Source organism: Thunnus thynnus, chromosome 17 (genome assembly GCF_963924715.1).
Source record: "Thunnus thynnus chromosome 17, fThuThy2.1, whole genome shotgun sequence".
Lineage (NCBI taxonomy): Eukaryota > Metazoa > Chordata > Actinopteri > Scombriformes > Scombridae > Thunnus > Thunnus thynnus.
In genome coordinates, this window is record NC_089533.1 from 12,382,211 (window position 1) to 12,396,177 (window position 13,967).

Sequence of the window (13,967 nt, forward strand, 5' to 3'; positions counted from 1 at the left end):
TTTCACATAGAAATGGTGTGGCCATGTGGTGGGAATGCAAACTAGCATCCCCGCCAACACCACTGCTGTAGCTGCCATTATAACAGATGAAGATATGTACATATTAAAGTCAGTCAATATAGCTTGTCATTGCTTTATTGCTGGTTTGGTGTCAGTTTGTGCAGCCATGAGCAGAATCTCCTCAGACGATTTCACTCATTAGATGAACAGATCGTCAGATGTAAAATAACTTGGTATTGAAGGAGTCACATTATATGATTTCCAAATGAATCACTTAAAAGACCAGTGTGTACGATTTAGTGGCATCTAGCAGTGAGGTTGCAGATTGCAACCAATTGAATAAGAACCTACAGTAGCTGCAAAACTCGTGAAAAACGCAAAAGGCCCTCTCTAGAGCCAGTGTTTGGTTTGTCCATTCTGGGCTACTGTAGAAACATGGCAGTGCAACATGGCGCGCTCCAAGGAAGGGGACCTGCATCCTATGTAGATATAAAGGGCTCATTCTAAGCTTACAAAAGCACAACAATTCATATTTTCATGGGATTATACACTAATGAAAACATACTTATACATATTATATTCCATTTCTGTCAATAGATCCCGCTAAATCTTACACACTAGTCCTTTAATTGTCTGACACAGTATGTCTTTCATGTGGTTTACTCTGCTTACATTCCTGCGGTATTTTAGATTTGATACATTAACACTGTGCATAAAATTGCTCTAATTCATCTACTGTTATGTCCCAAAGCTCACCAAAGACCACTCTATGCTGCTACATGTGTTGCAAAAGTTAATCTAGGCAAACATTACTGATATGAGCAAAGTCTATCATGACTCTTCTTGTGTACACAGTTTTGTGGTGTGTTTTTAGCAACAACTGGTCAACTAACTGGACTTTCCCCTTAAGTCCATCACTAGGAAGTCCTTTGCTGTTTCTGTTGCTTTGCACTGTTGTTTGAAAAGCCACCATGATTCACAAACCCTTTCCATCAGCATAGCATGTTTACACATCATTACCATTGTATTTTCTTCTTTTGTCTGCTGTCATGAAAATGTTTTTGTCTTCTGGAAGTTTATTTCACTTCATGTTATGGCAAAGCTCCATATCAGTACACAAGCCTGAGTGAATTGCCCAAGTGGGGGTAAAGCAGAAGATGGAATAAACACACACACAGCGAAATGAGAGTGTGGGTGTGGCCAGTCAGATTAAACATTCAACAAAGGCTGAATGTAAGCGCTCAGACAGAGAACTGTGCAAACTGAGACAGAGGAAATGGCAGCCCAACCAGTCAGCGTGCTTATCACAGGGGCCAACAGAGGCCTGGGCCTGGAGATGGTTAAGCAAATGATGGAGCCCCCCTCTCAAGTGAGAAAACTGTTTGCCTGTTGCAGGAATCCACATGGACCGAAGACCGAGGTGAGAGTCTGTACTGCCTTTGTTACTCACTGGCCTGTTCAGCAAAGAACTGTATGTTCTATGCCCTAAATTATGGAAAAGGTAAAAATGAAGGAAAAAAAGTTAATGCAAACCAAAAGGTTTAAGTTACTGAGAGGAAGCAACATCTTGCATAAAATAAAGTAAGTACAAGAGATTAACATTGTGTGATTCTTTGATCCTTCTGAATAATGGACACATTTTCTCTGTGTATTTACAGGCCTTGCAAACTCTGGCAAAGAAGCACCCCAAAATCATATCCGTCATCCGCCTGGGTACAAGCTCTCTATCAAACCCTCTGTCATGCCTCCATGCCCAAGCATGCGCTTGATCCGGGTTTATGAGTAACCCAGTAGTTTGATATTTTATCTGTCTGTATGCTATTGACTGCCACTGATGTTCCACTTTCTTTCCCTCTCTGTCAGACGTCACTGACCTTTGTAGCATAAAACAGGCTGCCCCACTGGTTGGCTCTCTGGTGGGGACGGGGGGTCTCAACCTGCTGATTAACAATGCAGGGATCCTGGCCAAAGGCAACCTGCAGGACACCAGTCCCGAGGACATGCAGAGTGCCTTCAACACCAATGTCATGGGCCCGATGAACGTTATTAAAGTACGGGCAGAGGAAATGTCACATAACCTCAATACTGCATTTTTCCTAAATAATAGAAGGAAATAGGGTGTAGTCATCCCACTGTACATTTAAAGTTTATGTTCTCTTGCTGACAACCCTCATCATCACATGCCTCCCTCTCTTCCTCCCGGTGGTCGTCATTAGGAGTTCCTGCCTCACCTACGTGCAGCAGTGAAGGCCAGTGGTATGCCGGGGATGTCCTGCAACAAAGCAGCCGTTGTCAACATCTCCTCAGTTATGGCGTCAATGGAATCTTTAAAACAGTCATATGCCTCCTTACCTGCCATCTCCTACCGCATTAGCAAGGCAAGTGACAACCCACTGACACTGTGACCTCAACTTACATCAACTTATTTGCTCTATGACAGTTATTTTCCTCCCTCTCCTCAGGCGGCTTTGAACATGCTGACTCTGTGTGCTTCAGAGGAGCTGAAGGAGGATGGGATTCTGTTTTCAGTGCTTCATCCTGGCTGGGTGCGCACTGACATGGGTGGAGAAGAGGTGAGTCAGCCAGTTGCCACAAGTCCACCCATAAAGGATACAATAGAACAATGCGGAGAAACCTTAGTCGTCTCTAAATGAAAGTTTATTTTATTCATTGAGAAGTACAATATCAACATCACACTGTATAATTTCACATATCACACACAATGAGTGTTTATGCAATCGTTGCATGGTTTCTGAAAATAGCAAAGAAATAACTGCAGTAGTTGAATTGTAGAATCAATACAAACCACAGGAGAAAACGGAGACAACTAAGCCTTATCACTGTGGCAGATCTTATTACAAAGTAGTCTTCATTTACAATGCAGGATTTTGGTGTTTATTTCATATTCTTTTGCTCAAGAACTAATTTTTAGGTTAAAGTGTTTCCTACTGTGTTTGATACCAGTCTGAACAAGTCATCCATCAGTAATCCAGATATTCAAAAGCAATACCAGACATCACGCAAAGCAGGATTATTTAAAGTTAGATAGATAAACTTGTGTTATGAAATATCTCATAAAATAAATATATCTCACAGCATCACATCCATAAATCATTTTTGACAAACAAAACACCAATTTAAGTTCTCAGAGATATTGCATTACCAATGCCATAGTTACATTTATCTTCCTAACTTGCTTATTCTGCTTTGTGAGGTAACTGTGAGGAATCCTTGTGTTGAAGTATACAAACACACTGTAGAGGTGACACTGTTGAACTTGTCACCTCTATCACAGCTCCAGTGTTTTATAGGAAGACTAACTGCATTAGAATATACTGTAGCTTATTGTGAAATGGACATGTTATGCACCATCGGCTTGTTTCATTCAAGTATTTAGCTTCTTTAAAGTTATTTTTAAGGCTTTAATCTTTGCAGTGTCATTCTCCTATGATCCTGCATAGCCATCCCTTTTCATGACAGTTTGTATTTTGCAGTCTTCTTGCGTCATTTCACTGTTGCTCCACTGAACACCCATAATTGCCGCTGTCCTTCACGCATGCACCAAAGTGCCAAGGTGATGTAAAAGTCACATGATATTAAGACTGAGGACTAAAATCAGATATAGATCACATATGAAAGTGGCCCCGATGAGGACTGAATGTGGTAATGTAGCTGTAGAGGCTATATCCAGTGTGTTTTTCAGTGTATCCTGTGTGATCTTCCATATTTACTGTGTGTTTTCGACCACCAGGCGGATATTGCTGCTCCGGAGAGTGTGCAGGGGATACTCAGGGTGATGGCCTCCTTGACTGAAAAGCACAATGGAGCCTTCCTGGATTATAAGGGCAAGACTGTCCCCTGGTAGCTTTCAACAGTTACTTTGTGCTTCATAAACTACAAGTTAAATAAACCTATACTTGTCCTAATTACTTTGCTTGTATCATGCTTATTTTACACACAAACATGCACTGACATCATCTGCTTCAATTATTTAATTCACACTTAACACATAACTTCTTGAATTTACAATACAATCATTTCCTCGTCTGGTGACTGTTCTCCAATCACCACGTCGCGCTGTTCCACACAGCCACTTTGGCGGGGCAGATCTTAAGAGGTTTGGGGTTATTTCCATTGATGTTGGCTCCCGGGCAGAAGAAGGGGTACATCTTGTCAGTGAAGAAGTCGGTGAAGGAGTAGATCGGAGTCATGCTGATAGGGTTAGAGAAGGTCACCTCACCGGCTTCGTAGTCCAGCTGCACTCTGACCCTGGTCAGCTCCCCCTCCAGATGCAGCGGGGTGCTGGGCCTCGTCATGGCCGAGTACTCGCTCTCGTAGTGCGAGATCATCCAAAAACCACCTTCAGGACAGCCCGATATGCGGCCTTTCCTGTCGATGGATCCCTTGACCACGCCGAGCATCCAGTCCACCTTGTCGCCCACATCCACCTCCCAGGCGTGGCGACCTGAAGTGAAGCCCTCGGAGCCCAGTGCGAACACAAAGTGGCCAAAACGTTCAGGATTATCCGGGAGCTCCCGCAGGCATCCACTGTTGGCCACGCTGGTCAGGTCTTTGGAGATGGACAACAAGGAGTAGGCAGTGTTGGGGTCTAGGGTGATAGGTGCTTAATGGAAAAGAGCATAGTGGTTATTGTGATGTACACAAGATTTCTTCCCAACATTCAAGGCAGAAAAAAGCCTTTATTGACAAAGCTACATGACTGAACACAAGGCCAGCATGTATTGATCACACACTGTTCTTCTACAGGGTCAAAATATTGATTGAGCACTCCACAACAACTATCCTGAATTGGGTCGCAAAATTACACTTAACACATAACCAGACTTCACACACAGAGTCAAGTGAGTGCTTACTGTAGTGAACCAGCTCCGCCATCTTCTCCCACACGTGGTACTTGAGGGAACTGACATGCTTGGCCACATTAATAAGAGCACCTGACACTTTTTCTGGATCCTTCTGCGGGATCTGTGCTCTGTGAGTAGAAAATCCCACACAGAGTTCAACAACACATAATAACTAGTAAGCCGAATCTATGAACAGATACTGCAGAGGGTTAAAAATCTCTCACCTTTTCTTTGTGTTGGTATAATTCTGAAATGAAAAGACAGTATTACAAACAGGGTGTCAGTAAGGTCAGATGAATACAGAAAGACAAACATTAACGCCCACTCACCTCAACAAAAAGAACATCACTGGATGCAATCTCGTTCTCAATGGCAATAATGGCGTGAGAAAAGGTGAGGATATCTCTGGTGATGCTCTCGGACTTCTTCTTCACCAGCTCTTTCTTCTCCTCGTCCTCCTGCTGCAGGGCGGCCAGTCGAGCCGTCTCCTCCTTCTGCAGGAACTCACGCAGCTGCTGGAACTCCTCTTTGATCTGCTGCTCCGTGGTCTGAGTCTGGCTCTAGCACACGTGGAAACATGGGTCAACGCGAATATACGATAACATGACTGAGTCGGAGTTGCAGTCTGAAAAAAATGACTCCTCTAACATTCTGTTCTACATCTCCTCCTTTGGGATTGCCATTCTTCAATAAGGGATAATGACCTTTACTGCTTATTACTGAGAGAAGTAAAATGTCTCCATAATACCCTATTATAGATCTATTTTGTTTCCTTTATTTACTGTATATTGTATCTCTAAGTGCATCACTATGATCTACCTATTGGATTAAATATGCCTTTTATAGGTTTTTATTATATCTGTCTAGTATCCTTTCAAATAAATTGTATTATAGGATTGCTGTAGTTTTGAGTTTGCACAAACACCTTTTCTAAAATGATCTGAAAGTGACTCACTTTCTGTTTTCTTGTTTTTGCAGCCGAGTATATATTACAAATACTGTCTCATCACCCGATCGTTACCCAATCCGAGACCTTAACAGCAAACTACATGGCTTCTCTAACACCTTGGTTGACATGTTTACACACTAACAGTACGTGGCTCAATTTCAGTCACAGTCACGTCTGCACCCATGCAGGTCCTCTAGTGTTTCGTGGATCTCTGTGTTTATTGATACCTTTATGTACACAGTTGTGTCATCACACTCCTCCTTGGCTTCATACAGGCGACGCAGGTGCTTCTTCAGCGGAGCCAGCTCTTGCTTCAGCTCTGCCTGAGGGGTGAGGGTAGAGAAAGCGTCAAAATGTCAGGAAACATGCATCCTAAGAGCCAGTTAGGTGGCAGAAAATTATATATCATCATTATATTAAGATCTATTTAACTTTGCACAACTACTGAGAATGGTGCTGGGGACGTCAGGAAAGAAATTTTTTCAATTCTTAAAACCATTCAGTGCATTTCAAAAGAATTTTGTAACTATAACAAACTGCAGATAGACAAGAGAACATTACTAGGATTGTTTTCATTATCATTATAAAATTGTGAAAGATGTTGATGGCTGTTTCCCAAAGCCCAAGATGCAACCTACAATGTTTTGTCCCAGAACCAAAGAATTCTTGTATTTTTTTGTTAAAAAAAAATGACAAATAATCGATCATTAAAATAGTTGGCAATTAATTATCTTGTCAATCGACTATCGTTGCAGCTCCACACATTACCTTGAGGTCCTGAGCTCCTTCCTCCAGGGGACACACTCGGTGGCCCTGGTGCTTCTTGGAGGTGTGACACACACAGCAGAGGACTTCAAAATCATCCTGACAGAAGAGCTTGAGAGTTTCCCCGTGTGTGACACACTTCACCTCCACCACCCCAGCTTGTTCCCCTGCCCCACCAGCCCCAGCTGTGGCTGTCTTGCGCTCCTGCTCCCTGAGGAAGGTATCAGCCACGTTCTTCAGGGCCAGGCTGACTGTGGGCTCCGTCAGAGAGCACTTCCTCCTGCAGACGGGGCACTCGCGCCTGGCCTTCTTTTTGTTCCAGAACTGCTGCAGACAGGCCCGGCAGAAGCTGTGGCTGCACTTGAGCACCACGGGGTCCTTGAAGATGTCACAGCAGACAGGACAAGACAGTTCCTCTTCCAGCATGGAGCCTGAGCGTGAGGAAACTGCCCGTGGTCGAAGGGCTGAAGCCACTTTGGGACTGTGGAAAAAGGAAAGTTTCCCAGGTTGAGAGGAAGCACGTGGACGCAACGCCATGGCAGGTTCCTGCTGGTGGGGGGCTGCTTTTATAGCTTTTGTTGCAGAGAGTGCACTCTGTTAGGGAAGAAAAGACTTCTCAGCTGCGCTCCTCTCTGTGAAGACTGCGGCACGAGTCCACACAGTAATCTGGACACCGTACATGAGCAACCAGGGTTATAGATCAACAGGGACTTGAAGAACAGGTTTTCTTCACTTCTAGTAAATAAAGGACATGTCACCGCCCCTCATCTGCCGGCCGTGACAGGGCTCTGAGAAAAGTGGTGGACTTCAGCTGAATCCAAATCATGTTTTACTTCTTCTTTGGAAAAAGCAAGAACATTGCTGTAAGTGCTCTGGCAGTTTTTTGGCGAAAGACCAGTAAATGCAGGAATAGGAGGTATAGTAGTGAGACACTGGTGATGTTAAGAGGGTAAACAAATTCAAAACAGCTGCAAAAATCTTTCCTATTTATAATCTAAACATACTGCAAAACTATTTTGTGTTGAACTAGGACAGATCTCAATTTGCCACCTTCCTTGATTTACATGTAAAGCCCGGAGGTGACCCCATTGAGCCTGATTGGCACTATCAAGTTTACCCAGGTACAGTATATCATTACCCCTGATGCCCCGCTGATACTCAAAGGGATTTCACTGTCTGGTGAATCATCATATATATTTCAGGAGGATGCAGGAGTGAGAAGAAACACAAACACACAACACGCCCTCTGGGATGATTTCTGTGAACGTTGGAAGACATTCCAGGAGATCGTCTGTTTCAACAACAGAAAGTGTATATCTATAACAGTTTTACATATAAATAAACATTTTTCCAGGTCAAACCAGTATGTCTGAATGTACTCTCAGCTTAAAACTTAAGAACAATGTGTTGTGTTTAAGAAAGACCAAACAGAGGGAAAACTGCCATGTCAATGTTATTATTGCATTATAATTGGACAATGACAACAGTGTGATACAAAGCCATCAAAATAACGTGTTCTTCTCAGTGTTACAGTGTTCTAGCGTCAGTTTCATTACATAATCCTTTTAGATATACATTAACTCTGAAGAATGAAACAAAAACTTACTACAAAATAGCTTCATACATTTGGATATACTGAAAAGGTTAACACCTAAAGTTTTTTTTTTTTAAGACATGTTTACCTACGCGGAGTAGTTGGTGCATCTTGGAAAATTCAACATTGCCCGTTTTTTCCTCTCTATGAACAACACAAGTCACGATGTCAGTGACACATGATGGAAGTAGTTTGGTATCATTCTGCTTCAATGACAGTATACTTCATTTTTAAAGCACCATGCACCAGAATGCATACTTCTAACAGAAATGTATAAAATGCATGAAATGAGAAGAAATAAAGGCATTTTGTTCTTAACAGATCCTTTTTTTTTTTTTTTTTTTTTACACAACTACTCCATCTCATGACTTCTTCTCTTCTTTAACACTTGTCTCTGTAATGCTTCAAAACAATAAAGTAGTCGCAACACAAGATCATTCTTCATCTGTTACACAAACCTTTTTTTTTTTTTTTAAAGTAGACATCACATCACTTTATATAAAAACACTAGCTATAAAAAATAAAAAGTCAACACAATCCACAAACCTGGAAGCCAATCTGCTTCTCACTCTCATATAATGACCTTCAGTAAAAAGCTAAATTAACACTGATTTTCTTTAACACTGTCTTAATGTATGAAAGTAAAACTGGAATGTGCTGCTTCATTACAGCATGGAGTATTTTAACAGTGAACAAACACCACTGACCTTTTAGTCAGCAAGCTACACTTTACTATGACCCTTTTGCAATCCCAATTTTTTATCTTTTACAAAAAAAAAAAAAAGAACATAAAACCAGCAGAATTCATTATGAAGATAAAAATATAACAGCACATGCTTGTAAAACATAACAGTAACATCGAGTGGTTCACTGTATTTCAGGGAGGCTGAAGCTGAGGCGAATGTCTTGTACTGTGCAATTACTGTGCCGCTCAACTCGGTACAGTGCAATCTCTGTTCACTTTTGTTGTTGGTTTTAACAGCGCAGTGCAACACGGTGCAATGTGGAAAAAGAAAAAAAAAAAAATCACATTTTTTTATGCCTACTTTGTGTTAGCATTTCTTTCATTTCTCCCATATTAAGAGACTTGTGCTGAACTTGTTGCACTGCCAGTTTCTACAATAATGACATGCAGGTTCAAAGGGAATGCTCATCAGCGTGCTTGTAGTTTCTGGAAAATGCCGGAAGACACATAAAAGCACTTGGGAAGTCATCACAGTCAACTTCTTCTCCCATTGACAATATCCTCCCACAGGCAATATCCTCTTTGTCGAGGCAGAGTCTCCCAAAACTAAATTAAAAATAGTTGGAGTATACACGAGAATAAAAACAAACTCATGACGGTAGTGTAGTTTTTTCTAGTAGTGCCAAATGTCGTGGGTGACACACACACACACACACACACACACACACACAAACAGGTTGTTCTCCTCTATTAGTTTCTGTAGTTACACCCGCCCGACCTTAGCGTCGCCAATGGCTCCCCAGACATCAAAAACAAATTCATCTGGGAAGGCAAAGTCTCCCAGGGTTTCATCTAAAGCCTCGGCAAACTCATCAGGGTTCTTTTTGTCCTTTCCCAGCTCCACCATGGTAGCCGCTAAGGAGACAGACAGAGAGAGAGAGAGAGAGAGAGGTCAGAGAACGGTCAGTGATCCCAAAACCAGTGATACACACTAATTATGACACCAGTAGAGCCAACACACTCACACACACACTCACCCAGCTCGCTGTCTCTGATGCCCATGTAGCTCTCGAGCAGGTCATCCACCTTCTCAATGGCCTTTTCCTCAAATGCAGAAGGCTGGAGAATAAAAAAAAAAAAATCTCATACTCAGGTGATGGAACAGAATTACATCTTCTAAACTTTACAGATTGATTTTAGTCCACAGGTGTATTCTCACCAATTCCTCCACAGTAGCAGGACCTTTGGAGCGCAGCCGCAGAGTTCCCCTGCCGGTCCCCAGCTGAACCCCTGATGCTGACCTGGATCCTCCAGACCGCTGGCTGATCATATCTGCACACAACAATTAAACAAGAGACAAGAGATCCCTTTAACATTTTGTACAGTCCTAAAAAATCAGTCTCCAGCTGTGACAGCGCTGAACATCGTGCCCTCTTTAGATAAACGCCCTCACATTCTGCTCTCACTGCACATTCCTGATTCTTAGTGCTTGAGCTGTGGGTCAGTTAATACAGTTAGTTCGGTATGTATGATTTCACGCTCTGTTGCACCTTTTAACATTACAGTGAAGAAAATATGATAAGATTTTAGGTCAACTATAAATCTGGGAGCTGCGCTGAGAGTCAAAATAAGGTGTAGAGGACATTTAGTATAGCAACTGAAATGCTATAAAATCTAAATTTAAATACTGCTTTCATAGCCGTGTTTATCTACTCTAGCGTGTCAGTGTGTGCTGAGTGATTGTGACTATCTACACCAACTCAAGGACTGTGGGGCAGAACCGTCTAAAAGCCCAGCATCTCTCCTCCTCGCACACCTACCGAAGGCTTTGAGAGGCTCCACCAGCTTGATAGTGAACTCCTTTCCTTTTGGCAGCTCCTTTAGCATCTTGGCCACCTCGTAGTGTCGGCAGCCAATCAGGCGGTGGCCGTTGATCGACTCGATCATGTCACCCACATTGATGACCTGGATCTGGTGGATGACGCTCCCCTCTCGGATTCTCTGAAAACAGCATGATTCAAATGAAGCAATCCAAACCTCTATCCAGCTCGTCGCTCTCTCACTTTTCATATTCTGTGCAGCAATTACTTCTTTATTTAGTCCAGGGTCTTGTTTTTCCCTGTGGATCTTTGTGTCAGAGGAAATCAATTTTCTTGGCTATTTTAACATCACTCACCTTGATGAAAGCATAGCCAGCTCCATTATCAGTGATCGTCAACCCTAGTGCATCCTCCCCTTTGAACACTTCGATTTCCTTTCGTTGACCTTTAATGTGGGCAAAAATAAAGTCCTCTAGCCCAATCTGACCTCCCAATAGTTTATCCATGTCCACCTTGTGAGTGTTCAGTGTGCAAAACATAACCTGTGGAGAGACACAAAAACACAGATTTACTATGATGCTTTTTCTGCTGGTGAACTCACGCTCGTCACAATCTGCAGGACAGCTCACCTCAGCCGGCGGGATCCCAAAGGCTTCACCAATCTTGGCATAGAGCTCCCGCACGTTACTGAAGCCCTCGATGCGGCCTGTGGGGCTGCCGTGAGCGAGCTGGGTGTGGAAGATGAGGCGAGGTCGCATGCTGCTGGGTGGAGGAGGCAGACCTTCAGAGGTGGCGCCTTCTCCCAGCCCGACCACACCTCCATCTAGGCCATCCATACCTGGCACATTGAGACCGGCGCGGATAGGCTCCGCTTCCTCGTTCTCGACTAACGGGGACGCCTTCTTCCGTCTTCCCAAACCCAGAGGCATAGTTGTCCTACAGGGGGAGCCGAGAGAGTGGAGGGGGAGGGCGGCTGCTCTCAAGTTAAGCTACAATCCAGGCCAGCATACAACTTTTCCAGCAGAATCAGCTTCAAGTCTGCTGGATGTTCACGTCACAGTGATAGTGAAGTCCTCTAGACCAGCTTAAAAGCTGTCTTAACCGGGCACTGAATGGATTTACAAAACCACACATCAGAGCAGCTCACATAGCTGGATCTGTGAAGTCCAGCAGCCTGTAGTGGGAGGTCTTCAACTGGAAAACAAAGACAGAAACTATTTAACCCTCACACATTAACCAAAACAGTGACATCTCAGTTATAGCAACAGTTTAGATATTATGTATCCTTACATATTCTAAAAAATAGCATATAATGATGCTAATATTCTTAAAAATGCCAACATAGCTGTTCCTCGACACCTTGAAGCTTTGACAGCCAAGACACAGCGAAGACAGAGCTATTGTTAGCTGCTAGCTCTGAGACACATTTTCCACATTATCTGTCACTTATAGCAACACTGACTAGCAACTTAGCATTTAGCTCCTAACAGCGGAAGCTCAATCGGTGGCTGTTAAACCCTGTCAGGAGTAAGTTGTAGCGTTATTATTATCTACCTGAGGTTAGTTAGCTCGCTAAACGTGAACAGAAAGGAGTAATAAACATGGCAGGCCAGTCATTCTCACCGGAGCAGGAGTTTCAGCCAACTGTCGTTAGCTCTTCCTTCTAGCTTAGCCTGCTAATGACGCCGCTGTGACTTCTTAAAAATGAAATTACGCGTGGAAAAAAAGTCACATATGTTTTCCTCCTCCGCTGCTGACAGATTGACTTGGCAGCTTGTAAGGTAAGTACAGTATCTGTGTGTCGGTATGTGGCTGTAGATTAGCTTTCTGCCAGCCCAGCAGGGGTGGAACTATGACGCCTTCAGGTGCCCTCGTAAATCTAAGTTCTTCCTCTTGTTCTTGGTCTTCTTCTTCTTCTTCTTCTTTTAAAGGCGGTTGGAAACCAGCGTATTATATGCATTGCCGCCACCTTCTGCTTCGGAGTGTAGACCAGGGATTACCCATTAGTCCAGTCTGTCTAATAAACTCAAATAAAACTCTACTGCTCGACCCACTTCACAGGTTCATTAGAGTTTTTATGCTGAGCTTGTCTTTTTTGATCATGAACAATCTATGATTACATGCGTAATAGTCTCCTCAGCCTGACAGCAGTCACATAATCCGGTTGGATGGTTTCCTATTATACCGAGTGTGCTGTTTAAATTGGAATAACCTAGACTTGTTCTGTTGCAAATGACCTCTTCTTTCTTTGACCTACCTATATTTCTTACTGTTGAATTGACTTTGTTGTTTAAGTTGTATAGAAACCTGCCCCTTATTTCAGTGTTTCACTTCCTCTGCCACTCTTCTATTGCTTTACTCCATCTGATTTGCTTAATGGGACTTGTAAATCTATGGTGTCTCTGTGTAAAGCTTGTCTGTCCACCTCCTCGTTTCATAAATCCAAGATGTCAAGCGGAACAAATTCTTTTCTTTTTTTCTTTCTTCTTTTTTTCCCCCACACAAGACAGACAAATGCAGCAAATCCTCACAATTGAAAGCAATAACAAAGGGTTTTGGTTGATTTTTTCCCTGAGAAATGACATCAAGATTAAGATAGATGCAGATTTTTTCTGTCAATTTGCATTATGCATGAGCTGCACCACACTCTTCCGCCAAATTTGCACTCTTGTAAACTAACAGGAAGACTACCATTGAATTTTAATGACACTATGGCCTTTGTTTGAGTGCCTTGAAAGAATTTACAGTATGGTGTTAATTCTGCCCTCGTAAATCCAATTTGCTGGTGGAACACTTGCTCTTGTTTTGTTTTTTCCCTTCGTACTTACACTTACAGCATGTGTGACATGAATACAATAACAGGAAACAATTCGGCGTCATAATGAAATAAAGATAACATAAAGGACATGACTTCACTTTCAATTTTTTGATGCAGTAAGTGGTAACAGGACAAAGGGTCAAAGTAATAATGACAAATAAATAAATAGAAAAATAACTTAACAGAAAAGATAGGCAATAAAATCAGATTTCTTTAAAAAAAAAAAAAAAAAAAAAGAAATTCTTGCATACTAACTGAAATTTTCCCAGTAAAGTCAATAAACGGACAGTCTGAACTTTCTGGCTTAGTATGGCATTGTGACCTACAGTATTTAGAAGTATGAGTGTCATAGTGGGGAGCTGCAATACTACATTCAATTTATATCTTAAAATCAACACTATTAATATCAATGTGTAACTGGTTATTAGTGTGATTATTACAAATAACAACTGGAACATCAGTATTGGTTAT

General features: G+C 42.4%; 3 protein-coding genes across 3 annotated transcripts; 1 reads left to right on the forward strand and 2 right to left on the reverse strand.

Annotated features, from left to right (window-relative positions):
• Positions 1-1,229: 1,229 nt before the first annotated feature.
• LOC137167884 (C-signal-like) lies at positions 1,230-3,926 on the forward strand. The gene is made up of 6 exons (XM_067570216.1): positions 1,230-1,420; positions 1,659-1,713; positions 1,864-2,051; positions 2,217-2,378; positions 2,463-2,573; positions 3,752-3,926. Exons 1-6 carry the CDS (start codon positions 1,277-1,279, stop codon positions 3,863-3,865), a joined length of 774 nt encoding a protein of 257 aa, XP_067426317.1. The 5' UTR covers positions 1,230-1,276; the 3' UTR covers positions 3,866-3,926.
• A 92-nt stretch (positions 3,927-4,018) lies between these two features.
• On the reverse strand, positions 4,019-7,433 carry trim35-12 (tripartite motif containing 35-12). Its single transcript, XM_067570229.1, has 6 exons — positions 6,583-7,433; positions 6,042-6,137; positions 5,195-5,425; positions 5,090-5,112; positions 4,875-4,993; positions 4,019-4,624 (listed from the first exon to the last, which is right to left on the reverse strand). Exons 1-6 carry the CDS (start codon positions 7,114-7,116, stop codon positions 4,065-4,067), a joined length of 1,563 nt encoding a protein of 520 aa, XP_067426330.1. The 5' UTR covers positions 7,117-7,433; the 3' UTR covers positions 4,019-4,064.
• Positions 7,434-8,014: 581 nt separating this feature from the next.
• Positions 8,015-12,572, reverse strand: gipc1 (GIPC PDZ domain containing family, member 1). The gene is made up of 7 exons (XM_067570215.1): positions 12,302-12,572; positions 11,308-11,872; positions 11,035-11,220; positions 10,679-10,859; positions 10,078-10,190; positions 9,896-9,977; positions 8,015-9,773 (listed from the first exon to the last, which is right to left on the reverse strand). The coding sequence occupies exons 2-7, from the start codon at positions 11,605-11,607 to the stop codon at positions 9,622-9,624; spliced, it is 1,014 nt and encodes a 337-aa protein (XP_067426316.1). The 5' UTR covers positions 11,608-11,872; positions 12,302-12,572; the 3' UTR covers positions 8,015-9,621.
• Positions 12,573-13,967: the final 1,395 nt, after the last annotated feature.